Below are 14327 nucleotides of genomic sequence, written 5' to 3'. Positions count from 1 at the left end.
CAGTTTCTTAAAATTAAGAAGATTGGCATGCTGTAACATGGAAATATACAAAACCAGCAACATGCTTAAACATAAATTTCAACATACTAATGATTAGGAAACACAGCAAATAAGTTAACAAAGCAGGTATATGCCTTGTATATCTCTGTTAACCAAACTAATGTGTTTATTTGTGTTATATTTTTTCCACAGTGGCCAGATTTAAAAATGGAGAGGGTTGTACTTTTTTTTTGTGCCTGTCCAAAGTCAGGAATTTTTAACCTCTGTATATCTTGTTTCATTTTCACATTAAATTTACTTTCATGTTGCTGAAGTATATAGAGACAACTATTTAGCTATACTTATATATAAAGTTGTTTTAGAGCCAACTGCAGCCTGCACTATGGTATGAGGGTTTCCTCATCTCCATTAAAGACCCATTGGTGGCCTTGAGCTGATAATTTTCATCCCCGTGGGATAGTTGTCTCTTTGACATTCGCCATATTCATTCTCGATATAATTTCATATTTTTGGTCCAGGATGTCAATCCAGTTTTGCAACTATTGAATTTTGTGTCTAACACTCTCTAAACATTGTTTCTTCAGTATAAAGAGAAATATTCACAGTAATTTACTTCACGGTTCTCTTTTGCTCACAAAATTAGCGAAAATAAACTGCTAGTAAAAATACATTGATTTACACTATCTCTTATTGAATTAGTCATGCAGGAGTTTTAATTAAATTGTTAATAATGAAACCTGTTCTAATTTACCTTGTTAACCTTTCCCCGAGGTCAGATATCACGGCTTGTAGCCTCTAAGACCCTTGTCAATTAGCTATTCTTTAATTTCTTAATAAAATACAAATTAGTGAGCTAAAGCCCATAACTGCCATCCCCAAAAACCAGATTTTGTAAATGGTCAAATATGAACAGTCATCTAACAGGAAGTTGTTGTCACTCATTCCCAAAATAAAAACCCACAATATAAAACAACTTTATAAACTTTATAAAAGCCAAAATGTCAAGTGACTGTGTCAAGTAGTTGCAGTGAATATATATGTAATGCTTAAGAAATGAACCATAGAAACTCAATTTTATCGTTAACCCACGATAGCTTCTTCCTAAAAAGGAAAGACAAGGCCTATGTGTTGTAAAAAATTGCGACTATTATGGAGCGAAGTTCTGTTGTGACGAGGGTAAAATTAGAAGAAAAAAAAATTATTTATGACATTGGAAATAACGCTGCCATATGTCAATGACATTGGTCATATATTACTAAAGTTTTACAATAGCTCTGGTCTAAAACCTTTACAGCATGTCATTTTAGAACCTTAGAGGTACCACAGATCAAAACAAATAAAAAGTGGCATAATAAAACTTAACATATTCCAACTACACATGCAAATTAATTGCAAACATATCACTGCCATGCTTTCAAAAAAAAATTCAGCGTATGTTTTCAGCAGCCGAACTTACTTTCTGTGAATCCTATTTTGGCAAAATCAAAGGTAAAGAAAGATATATTACCATGCAGGGTAAAAAGTAATTTGGTAAATAATGTATGCATATGGAGATTTCGGGACTTACCCATGAATATACTAAGTACTGAAGGTGACTCATGCCAAGTGAAATTGTCAGAAAGGTAAATATAAACTATGAATGGAGGGGTAGATGCATGCTGAACAAGTAAAATTATAAACAGTATTTAGTGGGGAATATCTCTCCCTTGAAGATTTTCAATGATATTTTAATATGTTTACATCAATTTTACTTTAACCTTGGTCAACAATTCAACAAAGAAATGAGCTGATTATTTCTTTACATTTAATTTTCAATTTGTACTCTTATTACTGCCTCCTCTTACAAATATTACTTATGAAAGTATAAATATTTCTTTAAAATCCAAATCCATGCACACTAACTACCTACAACCATGCTTAAGTGGATTTTCCTGAAACATGTGCAAATATGAAAATGAATGTGTAAAATATTAGTGATTTGCATACCTTTGAAATGATGGACTTTTGACACATGACTCCCTAACATATGTCATTAATTGTTTCTGTGTTCTACCACTATATCTGAAATCAAAGCAATTTAACATGGCATCAGTAGTGGATCCAGAAATTCTGATGGGTGGGGGGAGACTCCAGTGATTTTCAACTTTTACTATAAAATTAACCGAACTTTTTGAGCATTAAGAGTGGTTAAAGCGGGGGAGACAAAATTACTTTCATATATAATATGTAAAAAAGTAACTGAAAACATGTGCACCCAAATAACATTTTCCTAAGGTACAAAAAAATTTTTCAAAGTTACTATAACATATTACACTCTAGCAGCAATCATGAAACTAAAGCTTCTTTAAAACATGTCTCCAGAGTTGTAAAATGCTACAAATTTATTACCGAAGGCAAATGCAATAGAAACTGTTCAATGTAACATATATATACCCAACAAAATGTGCCTGAAACTCAAGTATCTTTTGATTTTACAGAAGAGTGCAAGACATGTTTTACTACGAAAGTCAATCTGGCACAATTATCTTGATCCTTGTCTACTGAGCTATCATTAATCACACAATGACAAGTCTCACCTAACATTCAAACTAGGCATCATTAAAATCTCTTGGGATTTACTGCTAGACAACTTTATCATCTTCTTTAAATATCACTTAGGTTATAAATTCAAAAATAAACTTTTATTGGAAGCATAAAATATGAACTTTACCCAGAAATGTGTATCAAGAGAATATTTGTCATAAACATGCTAATACAATAATGTGAGATTCTGCTAGCAAGCTTCACTGTAATAGTCATTTAAAATCTCTGAAGAATATACCATGAAATAGTACTACTGCAAACGACTGTAACTTAACACAGTCTCCTCATAAGTATTTTTCTAGGGAAAGAGTATGATTTAACAATAAAATTATTGTGAGCATGCTGACTAATTTGTGGACAGACACACTGCATCGCAAGGAGTCAAAAACTTTTATTTTGTTAGATCTTTTAAAACTATCAATGTTTTATTAATACTCAGGTATTATGAGATGCTTAACTTTCATAATAAGTTTAATTAAATATTATCAATGAAACAATTAAGTAGCACTCCATATAAGAATCATGCAAAATGTGATTCATGGTTGGAAAGCCTACATGTTTTTATTTTTGATATTTTGTTGAAAATATCAGAAAAAAGAAAAATAACAAGTGGTTTTTCATATAACCCTTGTTCATAGGAGATAAAAATTATATAGAATGTACTGTAGATTTCAAAATTAAGGGAGATAACTCTGTAAATGACTAAAATACAACAGAAACTATTAGATTTTCAATGTGTATTGTCTCCTAAGTGCAGACAGATTGGAATTAATAATTATACATTTCATCATATAGGCATACATGTATAAAGAAACTTCATAATAAAAATAAAAATTGAGTTGTATCATATTTTACAGAATTTGTATGATTCTTAAAAAATGCTACTTAATACTTAACCTTCTTTGAAATGACTTTATCTTATTACAGTTAGGCATTGGATTTATATTTTGGGTTTAGTCAGGTGTTTTGATTAAAAAAAATTTGAGGACGGTTAAGTTTGGTTAAGACACAATTTGTGCCTATCAGGGTTCATGGTCCTTTAGACAGAACTTACGTCTGGCCAGAGTTCAGGGTTGTTTAGACCAAATTTAGGGTTTGACAGGGTTTAATGTAGACAGAATCTGAGTTTAGTCATGATTTGTCTATGAGCAGTCTTAAAATATGAAATATCTTCAAGTTTTTAGGGTTAGCTGAGGTGTTTTGTCTGATTTAAACAGAATTAGTAATAAACCTTTCACTGTGTAGCACAACAACAACAAAACAAAAAACAGAAATTTACAACACTTATAGGTTAATTGTAAATTACTGACTACCAACTATAACTACCTATTAGGTCAAATGCAATTATATCTGTGTTTCCTGTTACCTGACCGACTCATGACTTTACCTTTTGACTGACATATTTTCAAGTTACCTCACTGACTCATGACTTGACCTTTTGACTGATGTATTTTCAAGTTACCTCACCGACTCATGACTTGATCTTTTGACTGACTTATTTTTAGGTTACCTCACCGACTCATGATTTGACCTTTTGACTGACTTATTTTCAAGTTAACAAACAACAAAAGTACCACAAAATGACCCAACATTTTACAGATGGTAAACAATTTTTGGTTTGCACAAAGTCTGGGTGGTTAATAAAATGCTTTTGAAGTTGTTTTTTATGAAATTTGGGAAAAAATAAAATGAAATGAAATCCCAAACTACCAACCCATATTTTTTTCTGACATGTAACAGGAAACAGGTATAATTTTATTTGGCCTTATCAATGTTTTAAATTGTTTGTTCTTTTGGTCTCCACCAAAGTGAAAAAAATACTATTATACAAATATAAAATAACCATAAACCATCAAAATCTGTCATAATTTGAATATGATCTAGCCATTTTGATTTAACTTTAGATAACAACAATTTTTAGGCCTGATGCTTCTTTTTTAAAATCCCATGACAACAGTGCCAAATTAGATATAAATCTGTTGAATCTTACCTAAATGATGATCCTCTACTGACTAGTTTTGTTTTGTTTCTCGGTACTTTCTTGATCATGTGACAACGGAAGAATGCATGATGTTCGATACACTGTTTCCAGAAGTTTTTACTCTCATCTCGACTCTCAAAGAAAAATTCTACAGTATCTTTATAGTATCCCTGTAATAGAGGCAAATTTCCATTAATTTCAAAAGCTCATCTAAGAACTGTTGGCATGTAATAAAGTAAACGAAATGAACTCAACTGATAATTAAGAAGAAAAATATGTAGAAAATACTATAGTTTATAAGTATGAGGCACTATAGGAATGGGGCAAAAAATGAAACAATAAAACTTAAAACTAAAAGGAGAAAGGGAAACTTATAAAGAGTGCCAATTTGTTAAATAGTGAATGATCCAGAGAATTCAGGGGTACTTTCATCTTTATAACTAGGAAGAACAATATCAGGCAAATATCTAAGTAAATCAGTTGTTAAATCTAAGAAATACTTTAGTTTTTTCATGCAAATCAAGTTTGGTTAGAGTATTATCACTGACCTAAAATTTTACATGCTTCAATGTAGACCATTCATAATACTGGGTAACAATTCAACGTAATATATGCTCCATTTTTAACTACAGAAGCATCAAGATTACATTTGGACGTTTCAAAACTTTTCTCTCAAGCATAAGAATGACAGTACATTAACACTGTTCATTCAGCTTCATATTTAGTTGATACTCAATTGATACACACAAGATTTTCACAAAATATATACCAGTATATAAAAAAGTCTTTTAAATAAACTTTTTAAAAAATATATGTACAACTGACTTCAAACTGAACATGGAAATATATCATACATGAACTAAAGACATCCAACACACAAGGGAATTTTGCATGTACATTGTACAACTGACATCAAACTCAACATGAATTTTTACATGAGCAATATTTCACTGTGCAGTTTGTACAATAATTGTGCAGAAATAGAGGCATGACTGAACAAAGTAAGAACCAGTAACCCAGGGCAACATTTACTAAGCAAAAGGAAAGCAACAAATACAAATAGAAATTGGTCATTATTTTTCATTTAGCAAGTTCTTAGAAACAAAGTTATATTTTTGTTTTGAGTATTTTTTGTATAAAAAATTTTTGATTTAGATCTTTCTATGTATTTGTTGTTGATGAGAGGTTACTCATTGAAACATGTGTAAGCATAATAAAATTTGCAATACTGATAAATGATTAGTATTTTTGTATTTATATAATTAAATATTCTACCAGCCTAACATAATTCAAGTATCTCTTTAAACTATTGTTCTATCCATGGAGTATTTTTTTCTAAATCAAGGACACATTCAAGTTTCAAAGTCAACATTATGATTATTAACATCAAAATTTCACTGACATCATGCAACACTCAAAGACACAAATGCATGTTTCACACAACATTGCTGCAAAATAGAGAAGGCATGCTGATGACATGTAAACAAAAATGTTCGACACAATACTGCAGACTTAAGCAATGGCTACTCCAGTCAAAACATAGTGTCAAGTATTCCAAAACATGAAGTTACAGGCATTGTCAAGTTTTGTATACTCTCTCATTTGTACAGGAAGTTGATATTGGACAACCACCACCCAAAATTGCTTTCAGCTTTATGCCCAATCTATATAAAGCCACATATCAAGTTTGAAATCAATCCATCCATTAGAGGTCAAGACACTTTGGATGGAATTTGGACAAATGGAGGGACAAAGTGATTCAAATATACCACTCACTTTTCAAGTGTTGGTATAATTAGAGTATAACCTTTAAGCATAATTTTTGTTCTTTGTTGGATTGTAATGCACTTTATGCTATGTTGGAGTAGCCTTTTGGATGTAAATAATATTCTTTAAGTTAATTTGTAATTCACTGAAAAGTATAACACATTTATTGCTAAACCAAAAATAACCTTGCTTACTACCTAACAAATAGGGAATATAAAATACAAATATACAATTTTTATGCAGAGATTACATAATTTTACAACGTATGAGTAAAACACAGCTTGGCCAGAAAAGAATATACTCCAGTAGGATGATAATTTTGGTCAGAACACTTATCATAGTACTTGTAATGGTTGGAAAAAAACATTAAGCCAAGCTTTTGGGGGTTCTCACCTTCGCTTTAACTGGCTGAAACAAAATATGGCAACAATAATAAAAGTGAATATGTACATCATGCAGCTTGATTTTTTTTATAATGCAAAAAAAAAATCTTGTTTCCTGATACAAGCAAGATAAAAATAGAAAAGGTAGGTAGGAAAAATACTTCATTTTTCAAAAAAATTTACATTGAATAAATGGGGAAACAATCTAGACTTAATCAGTGCTTGAGCCAAAATGGCCATAAAATGTTTAGAGTAGGCACAAAAAAACTAAGGTAGCAGGAAGCAGACATATTTTTTTGGCCTGAGTACAAAGAATGAAAATGGAAGAGCAATGATCATAGATTGGTCTACCAAAATACCTCCAATATTTTACACATGATTTTTTTTTACCAAATAAACCCACAACTTTCCCCAGTTGTAGCCTTCATGAAAAATTATAAGTAGTAATTATTTTTACATTTAAGACATTGAGAAGGTAAAAAAGATGTATTGTTATACAGTACAGTAGTACTTGACATATTTACTTCCAAATTTAACATCAGTTTATCATAGCTGTAATTGAATCAATCCTTGACAATATGTCATATACATTTGAGACAATAAAATCTGCAGTCTGAAAATGGAGTTAATAGGATTGTTGTATCGTTAACATATGGATAAAATGAGAGATTAAGATCAGATCTAAAATGTTAAAACAAGATCCCATTCATTTATCAATATGTCTTGTAATTTATCTTACGTCAAAAGGTATTGTCTGTAAGTATTTCCAGCTTGAAAAGATTTAAATTTCTTTGCTGTCAAGCATCCAAAAAGGCAAAACCTTTCTTAAAATACTTTCAGAAGACAACAAAAACAATATGCATACAACATTGCATTAAAAGGAAGTGATTCTCTGCAAAAACACATCATAGAGCACATCAATCATATGTGACAATAAAGTTCAAAATGTCTGTGCTTCAACAAAACTCCGGCACATTAACACCACATCAACCAAAATACCTTATCAGGTACATATATATATAACCATACAGATAATATAAACTTACATAAGTCTCTGGATGGAGTTTGACCAGGAATTTCTTCCTTTTAAAGCTGAGTTTTCTGATCTTTGCCCATGAGAATGTATTAATTTTGGTACTGTTTTGGAACACAAGTATCCCCATATGGGCCACAGCAAGATTTAATGCAACACCTTCATGATCCTAAGCAAAAAAAAACCATAATTTACAGCAAATCATAACAGAAAAAAATATTAAAATATATACAGAATAACTTAAATTTTGAAGTCAAGACAAAAAATATCCAAGCAAGCCAATATAAAGCGTGCGATGTTCTGTTGAGATGATCAAAACTGATGTTACCCAGTTTATTGGTGACGTCAAAGTCAATTTTATATTATTACTTTGATGTTATGTTGTCATTGGAAATTGTTGAATATTTTTAGTATAATGGCCGTATTCAGGGGTAGAAAAACAGTTGCCAATAAGAACAATGGGAAAACTATAAACTTATCAAACGGTAATAAAAGACAGAAAAATCAGTTTAAATTCATTATGTCATGTGAAGTAAAAATAGCATTTATATGTTCCTCATTCATTTTTCTTTTTAACAAGTTGAATTAATTTGGTCAATTTACAGAAAAATTGTGGTTTTCCAGTTTAATGCCTTCCCACTAATTTGACAGAACAGTAATGTTCTAGGAATTGACTGAATCTGTTGAGCATTAATTAACCTAACCTTTGCTACATTGAGTCTGATACCATACGTCTCCACTTTTCTAGCCACGTCCATTAGACTAGATTCAGCTTCAGCTGGCATCTCACCACTGAAATAGCAACAAATTAATCTTGGATAGACTGATTGAAAAATAATAAAATAGCCTTAAATCCTATATCATTAACTCAAAACTTCAATCTCAAGTGAGGAAAATCTTCATTTGATGTGTTTTTGAGACAAGTGTTTGGTTTCATAAAACATCTCAAATTGAGATTTTCTCAAATCCTTCCTGAACTCAAATTTCAACCAATCAGATCACTTGAAATTTAAGATTTAAGGAGAAACACAGGACTTGAGGAAATTCTCAGCATGAATTTTTTTTTATGAAACCCAGAACTGGCCTACCTTTTTATTCAAATATAGGATCATCACCTGTATTTGTTTTGACTTTTTCCTCTACAAGAGAGTGGTAGATTGAAATAAAGCTTCTGTTATCACACTTTTTTGTCATTGCTGTTATGTATTCAGAAATGATTCAAAACAAGTCAGAACTTACCCATATATACATATGTACTGTTTGTGGTATTTTGAGGAGTAACATAAACTGTTTATGGTATAAAATGGACAGGGGACTAAAATATTTATGTGGAAAAAGTGGACCTACATACAATTTTAGTCATACTTAAAACACTTTCATTGTAATTAGCTGCCTTACATATGTTGTTTGTGATATTAACTACTAATATCGTAACAAGAATCATGATTTTTTTCTTTTGTTTTTCCCAAATAAATATGAGTGGAAGACAAAGTGTGCTCTAACTAGAAATCTTGTATGATATTGCATGAAAGGTCACATGTTCCCATAGAACTCAATTGGAAAACAGCCATGCAATATCAAATCACATTAATATAAATATTGCACAGGAACAACTCCCCCTCTGACAAAAATGACTCCGTGCGTAACAAGACCATGAGCAAACCGTGTATGAATATCTCTCACTGATCAATTATCAATTAATGTGTGTGGTCAATACATGTCACAAATCATTTATTACATAGCCGTCTTCGTTATCAAAATAGACTTCTTGCCCAGCGGGCTCAAAGTCTATTTGAATAACTTGTCGGACTAGAAATATATAATTTATTTGTGATATTAAACTGACTTACATATGTTTTTAGTAGTATTTAGCCAACTTGCATATGCTGAACTTCATGTGCTGTTTGAGACATTTAGCTAAACTACATATTTTTTTGGTATATTAAGCTGACTTGCATATGCTGTTTGTGATATTAAGCTGACTTACATATGCTATTCGTGACATTATAGACTTGTATATGCTATTCACGACATTATGCAGACTTACATATGTTATTTGTGATATTAAGCTGACTTACATATGCTATTCATGACATTATGCACTTACATATGTTTGTTTGTGACATCATGCAAACTTACATATGCTATTCATGACATTTTGCAGATTTACAAATATTGTGTTATACTAAGCTGACTTACATATGCTATTTGTGACATTATACAGACTTACATATGTTGTTTGTGGTACTCCATAACTTTTTTCAACAGACTATCTGTCTGCATTGGAACAAATGCTGGCATACTCTTCAGATAGGTGTAGTCTATGTAGTCTTCAATGATGAAGTCACCCAGCTCAGCTAAAAACAGATGACAATTATAGATTTGACAAGGCATCAATGATCATAAGTTCAAATGATAAAGTTAGATAATTATAAATAATTCTACATCCATCTTTCCTGCCATGAATATCTTATCAACTGAAATCTTCTCAATATCATTTGAGAAATAGATTTTCTTTTTTTGCCATGAATTTAGATACTAAGAAAAATAAAAACCTAGTCCTAACAGACAGATTTTGAATCTTTCCAATTTCTTCATTAGAAACAATATATCCTCTGATTAGTAAATGTTTTTACAAGACAGATGTTAGGTATTGAATCTAAGCATCAGAGAAACTTCACATAATTAAGGGTTACAACTTAAAGTTAGAAAAACAAATTATACAGTTTGAAGACAACAGCTTCATTTCAGAATTTTTACAGATTTCAAGCATAAGCAGATTTTAAGATCTCTTTCAATCACCTTGTACAATATAAGAGGCCAGCAAGGCAGCTGTGTTCTCGCTACAGACCATCTGGCCACTAGCTAAGTCCTTCTTAATCTGTAAGGCATACAAATATCTGAAATAGATGTCAAGTGAATCAGTTTATTTCACAATTAGGTAAATCAATGAATGGATTAAACAGTGTGAAAATGAAGTAACACAAAGGTCAATGGGTCAGAGAGTTGAGTATGGTTCCAAATATATATGCCATTTTTCACATCAGCATTAATAAGGTATTATAAAAAAAATTGTTGATAACAATCAGCACACATCCTTCTAAAAATGAGTCAAAGACAGAAATGGCAGGATTTCATTATACAGGAAGTAGTTGTCCAACAGGCCTGATATTGGATCCCACAATATGGGACCTGTACCTGATGCTGGATACCAAATATCAAGAGGCTCTGATAAGTAGTTGCTGAGAAAAGTGTTACAAAAATCATTTCTTTGCCTGCTCACCTGACAGTCCCCATGCTATAACCCTATTTTAACATGTGAAATCAACTGCCCGAAAAGGACAAGTAATTTATTAACCAGTGACAAAAATTCCAATTTCTAAATTTCAAAGCAGTAATATACTCATCTTGCATTACCTTGGAACTGTTATTTTGTAAATTTAAACATTGTTCTAATCCAATGATATTTATCTTCCTCAGCTGAGCATAGTAGAATTTAAATGGAAAAATACATGAAGTATGGACATATGTAACACCTTTAATGTAACCACATGAGGCTATCAAATTGATATAATAATCTTTGTTTTCCTGCCAAGTCCCCTTTCAAAAAGGTCAATAACTCAAAATTCTGTTTCAAAATTTACATTACATACGAATTTCAATCTGATTCAATCATAGGTTATTAAAGTTCCAGCAAGGACAAGTTTTGGAAGTTGCTCACCCACCATACAAAACACAAGTTTTGAAAGTTGCCCTGCAACACACTATTCAACACCTAAGTTTTGGAAGTTGCCCTCCTAACCACTATACAACACCAAGTTTTGGAAGGTGTCCACCCACCCACAATACAACACCAAATTTTGGAAGTTGCCCACTAATCCAACTTACAACAGGTTTTTGAAAATTCCCACCCAGACATCATACAACACCAAGTTTTTTTGAAAGTGTTAACCTAACTGCTATAGAACACCAAGTTTTGGAAGATTCCCACCCACTCACTATACAACACCAAATTTTGGAAGTTACCCACTCATCTAACATACACCAGGTTTGGGAAAATTCCCACCCACCCGTCATACAACATTAAGTTTTAGAAAATGTCCATCCAGTCACCATACATAACCAAGTTTTGGAAGTTGCAAACCCATCCAACATACAACATCAAATTTTGGAAGTTGCCCACCCATCCAACATACACCAGGTTTGGAAAATTCCCACCCACCCATCATACAAGACCAAATTTTGGAAGCTACTCAACCATCCAACATACAAAACCAAGTTTTGGAAAATGTCAACCCACTCAACTATACAAAACCAAGTTTTGGAAGTTGCCATCCAACACCAAATTTGGGAATATGCCTACCCACCCATCATTTAACATCAAGATTGGGAATTTGCCGCCCATCCACCATACAAGTTGTTAATAACTGATTTTTTTCCATGGAGAAAACAAAGTTTATAAACTAAGTCATATGCAAATAGTGATTTACAGATTATCATTCACCATCTTTACTCACTGATTATTTTGTTTTCGCATGCCATCTCAAACAAGAAAACAATCTTAGATGAACTTATGAACTCAACTCTTACAATCCCAGAAAAACTGAGCATCAGTAATCATTAAAACATTTTGTAATAAATTTAGTTTAATAAAAGAGAGAACAAATCTTATGAAGTATAGCAAATAGCCTCAATAGACCAGTTGAAATATTGCTTACTGAATGAAAAAGGACATCTCGTTGTGCCTTATAAAATTGGCTACTCTCATTTTTTTTTATCATCAAGAACCACAATTACTAGTTCTTCTACCATCAAATACTCTAAACAACCAACTAACTTTTTCACAAATTAGCAAAATCACAGAATTACCATATTCATTCATTGTCGACACTACAAATATCCTTGATAGCCATAAAAAGTGAATAAATGCAAATTTGTCATTTCTTGATTGAGGATTGCTGGTTTTAGATAGGCATATTCAATTTGTTTCACATTTACAATCAGCATTTACATATTTGTCTGACTGGCATTATAAGACATAGCTTTCCTTTCAGCCTTGACAACATTGGTTTCTAACTCTGACATGATTCTATTATAGTTTGTATTGCCAGTTCCCAAGTCATTACAATGAGATTTCTTTTTTACATTCTATGAAAGATAAAATGAAACACTTAAGTTTGCTTGTTGTCACAACCAACTTGCTTTACACTGATATTCAAACCAAAACATATTTTTCAATTTAAATGGAGACTTCTACCTTCTAGTAATTTCAAATCTTTTTTTTCTTCTGTAGTTGTTAAAAAAAAAAATTCAAGCCATAGTTTCATAAAAATATAAAATCAAGAATTTCCTCGAATCTTCAACTTAATCGATCTAATCAGTGGAAATTTGAGTTGAGGAATGATTAGAGGAAAATCTCAATATGAGATCAAATAACTAATGAAAAACCTTAAAAATCATGAAAAGTACCAGAACAACTACAAAGAAAGACAATAAGTTTCAAAGGTAGAAACCTCATATCACAAATAGTCTATTTAGACATTCACTTTGTCCCAGTAAATATATTGCCCGAGTAAATTGGGTTGTATGAATTTTAAGTGACACTGTCATTAATACATTGATTTCAATTAAAATAAAAATCAATTCCTGAATTAGTATGTTTTTAATATTTCTTATATAAGTTGAATTTTTTAAAGATTACAACACATTTTTAGATAATTGTCATTTATCTAGGAAAATTTTTTCCTGACAATACAGGCAACAACAACATCTTTTTTTTAGTTTCTTTAAACGGCAAAAATAGCTAGTACATCGTAAAATATGCTGTAGTAAGAACTGTCATTTGAAATATCTTTGACCTTTTAAGTGAATCTTTAGAAAGTTAAAGCAGATGAACAAACAGTAAGAAGTTTGTAACCTTTTTTAAACTCAAAAGAATTTCTTTTTTTTAATAGAGAAGAAGACAACCTATCTTTTCTTTTTTTAGTTTTCTGAATTTAAATGCTCTAATGTAGATAGACTGAATAGAAAAATAACTAAATCAAAAGCGAAGCAAAATGTTTATAACACATACACAAATTAGAATTTTTCAACTTACAAGCTTTAGTGAGCATGTTATAATATAAATTTTACCATAGAGAGTGAAGAAACAGTTTAAATAAAGAATAGGCCAAAGGAGCATTAGCTTCTCCCACAAATTCTGTTGAAAGATTTGGAAAAATGAAAAATAGTGGGAAGGAAACCTCTTGCAGAAAGTCAATCTCCGCCCAGTGGTTAAAAAGTCATGTGTGAATTTAATCACTGGCTCGGAATAGGAGAAAACATTATCAAACCAATGTTTACAAGTTTTAATCCACAAAACTAAATATAAAGAACATTATAGAAGGAAGTAGAAAGTAATTGCACGTTTCTGCAATAAGTATACTGTGTTTAATAACTTCAAAGATGTTTCCATCTATAATAGTTCTATAAACCAAGTAAATTCATAGTCCATATCAAAGGAGAAATAGAAGAACAGCTGTTATTTCATTGTTTAAGTATTAACAAGGTCTAGTGCATTCCAATATTTTATAACAAACAC

The 14327-nt window shown here is 31.3% G+C and overlaps 1 protein-coding gene across 8 annotated transcripts in view; it reads right to left on the bottom strand.

Annotated features, from left to right (window-relative positions):
- LOC148625504 (FERM, ARHGEF and pleckstrin domain-containing protein 2-like) overlaps positions 1-14327 on the bottom strand; it is an 86054-nt gene that overhangs the window by 40968 nt on the left and 30759 nt on the right. For 3 of the 8 annotated variants that reach the window (XM_088569115.1, XM_088569119.1, XM_088569121.1), the window contains exons 5-12: positions 10550-10647; positions 9978-10104; positions 8452-8539; positions 7761-7916; positions 6725-6739; positions 4574-4734; positions 1987-2061; positions 1457-1468 (exon numbers count right to left, since the gene is read on the bottom strand). In XM_088569115.1, the coding sequence (XP_088425241.1) occupies positions 1457-1468; positions 1987-2061; positions 4574-4734; positions 6725-6739; positions 7761-7916; positions 8452-8539; positions 9978-10104; positions 10550-10647 (732 nt within the window). The remainder of the gene's footprint in view (positions 1-1456; positions 1469-1986; positions 2062-4573; positions 4735-6724; positions 6740-7760; positions 7917-8451; positions 8540-9977; positions 10105-10549; positions 10648-14327) is intronic. The other 5 variants (XM_088569116.1, XM_088569120.1, XM_088569122.1 and 2 more) reach the window with 3 other exon arrangements.

This window comes from Perna viridis, chromosome 2, assembly GCF_037379345.1.
Source record: "Perna viridis isolate PV_CMFRI_1.1 ecotype Kerala chromosome 2, ASM3737934v1, whole genome shotgun sequence".
In the NCBI taxonomy this organism is placed as follows: domain Eukaryota; kingdom Metazoa; phylum Mollusca; class Bivalvia; order Mytilida; family Mytilidae; genus Perna; species Perna viridis.
Note: the sequence above shows the minus strand (reverse complement) of the source record. Positions and strands in the feature narration are given on the sequence as shown.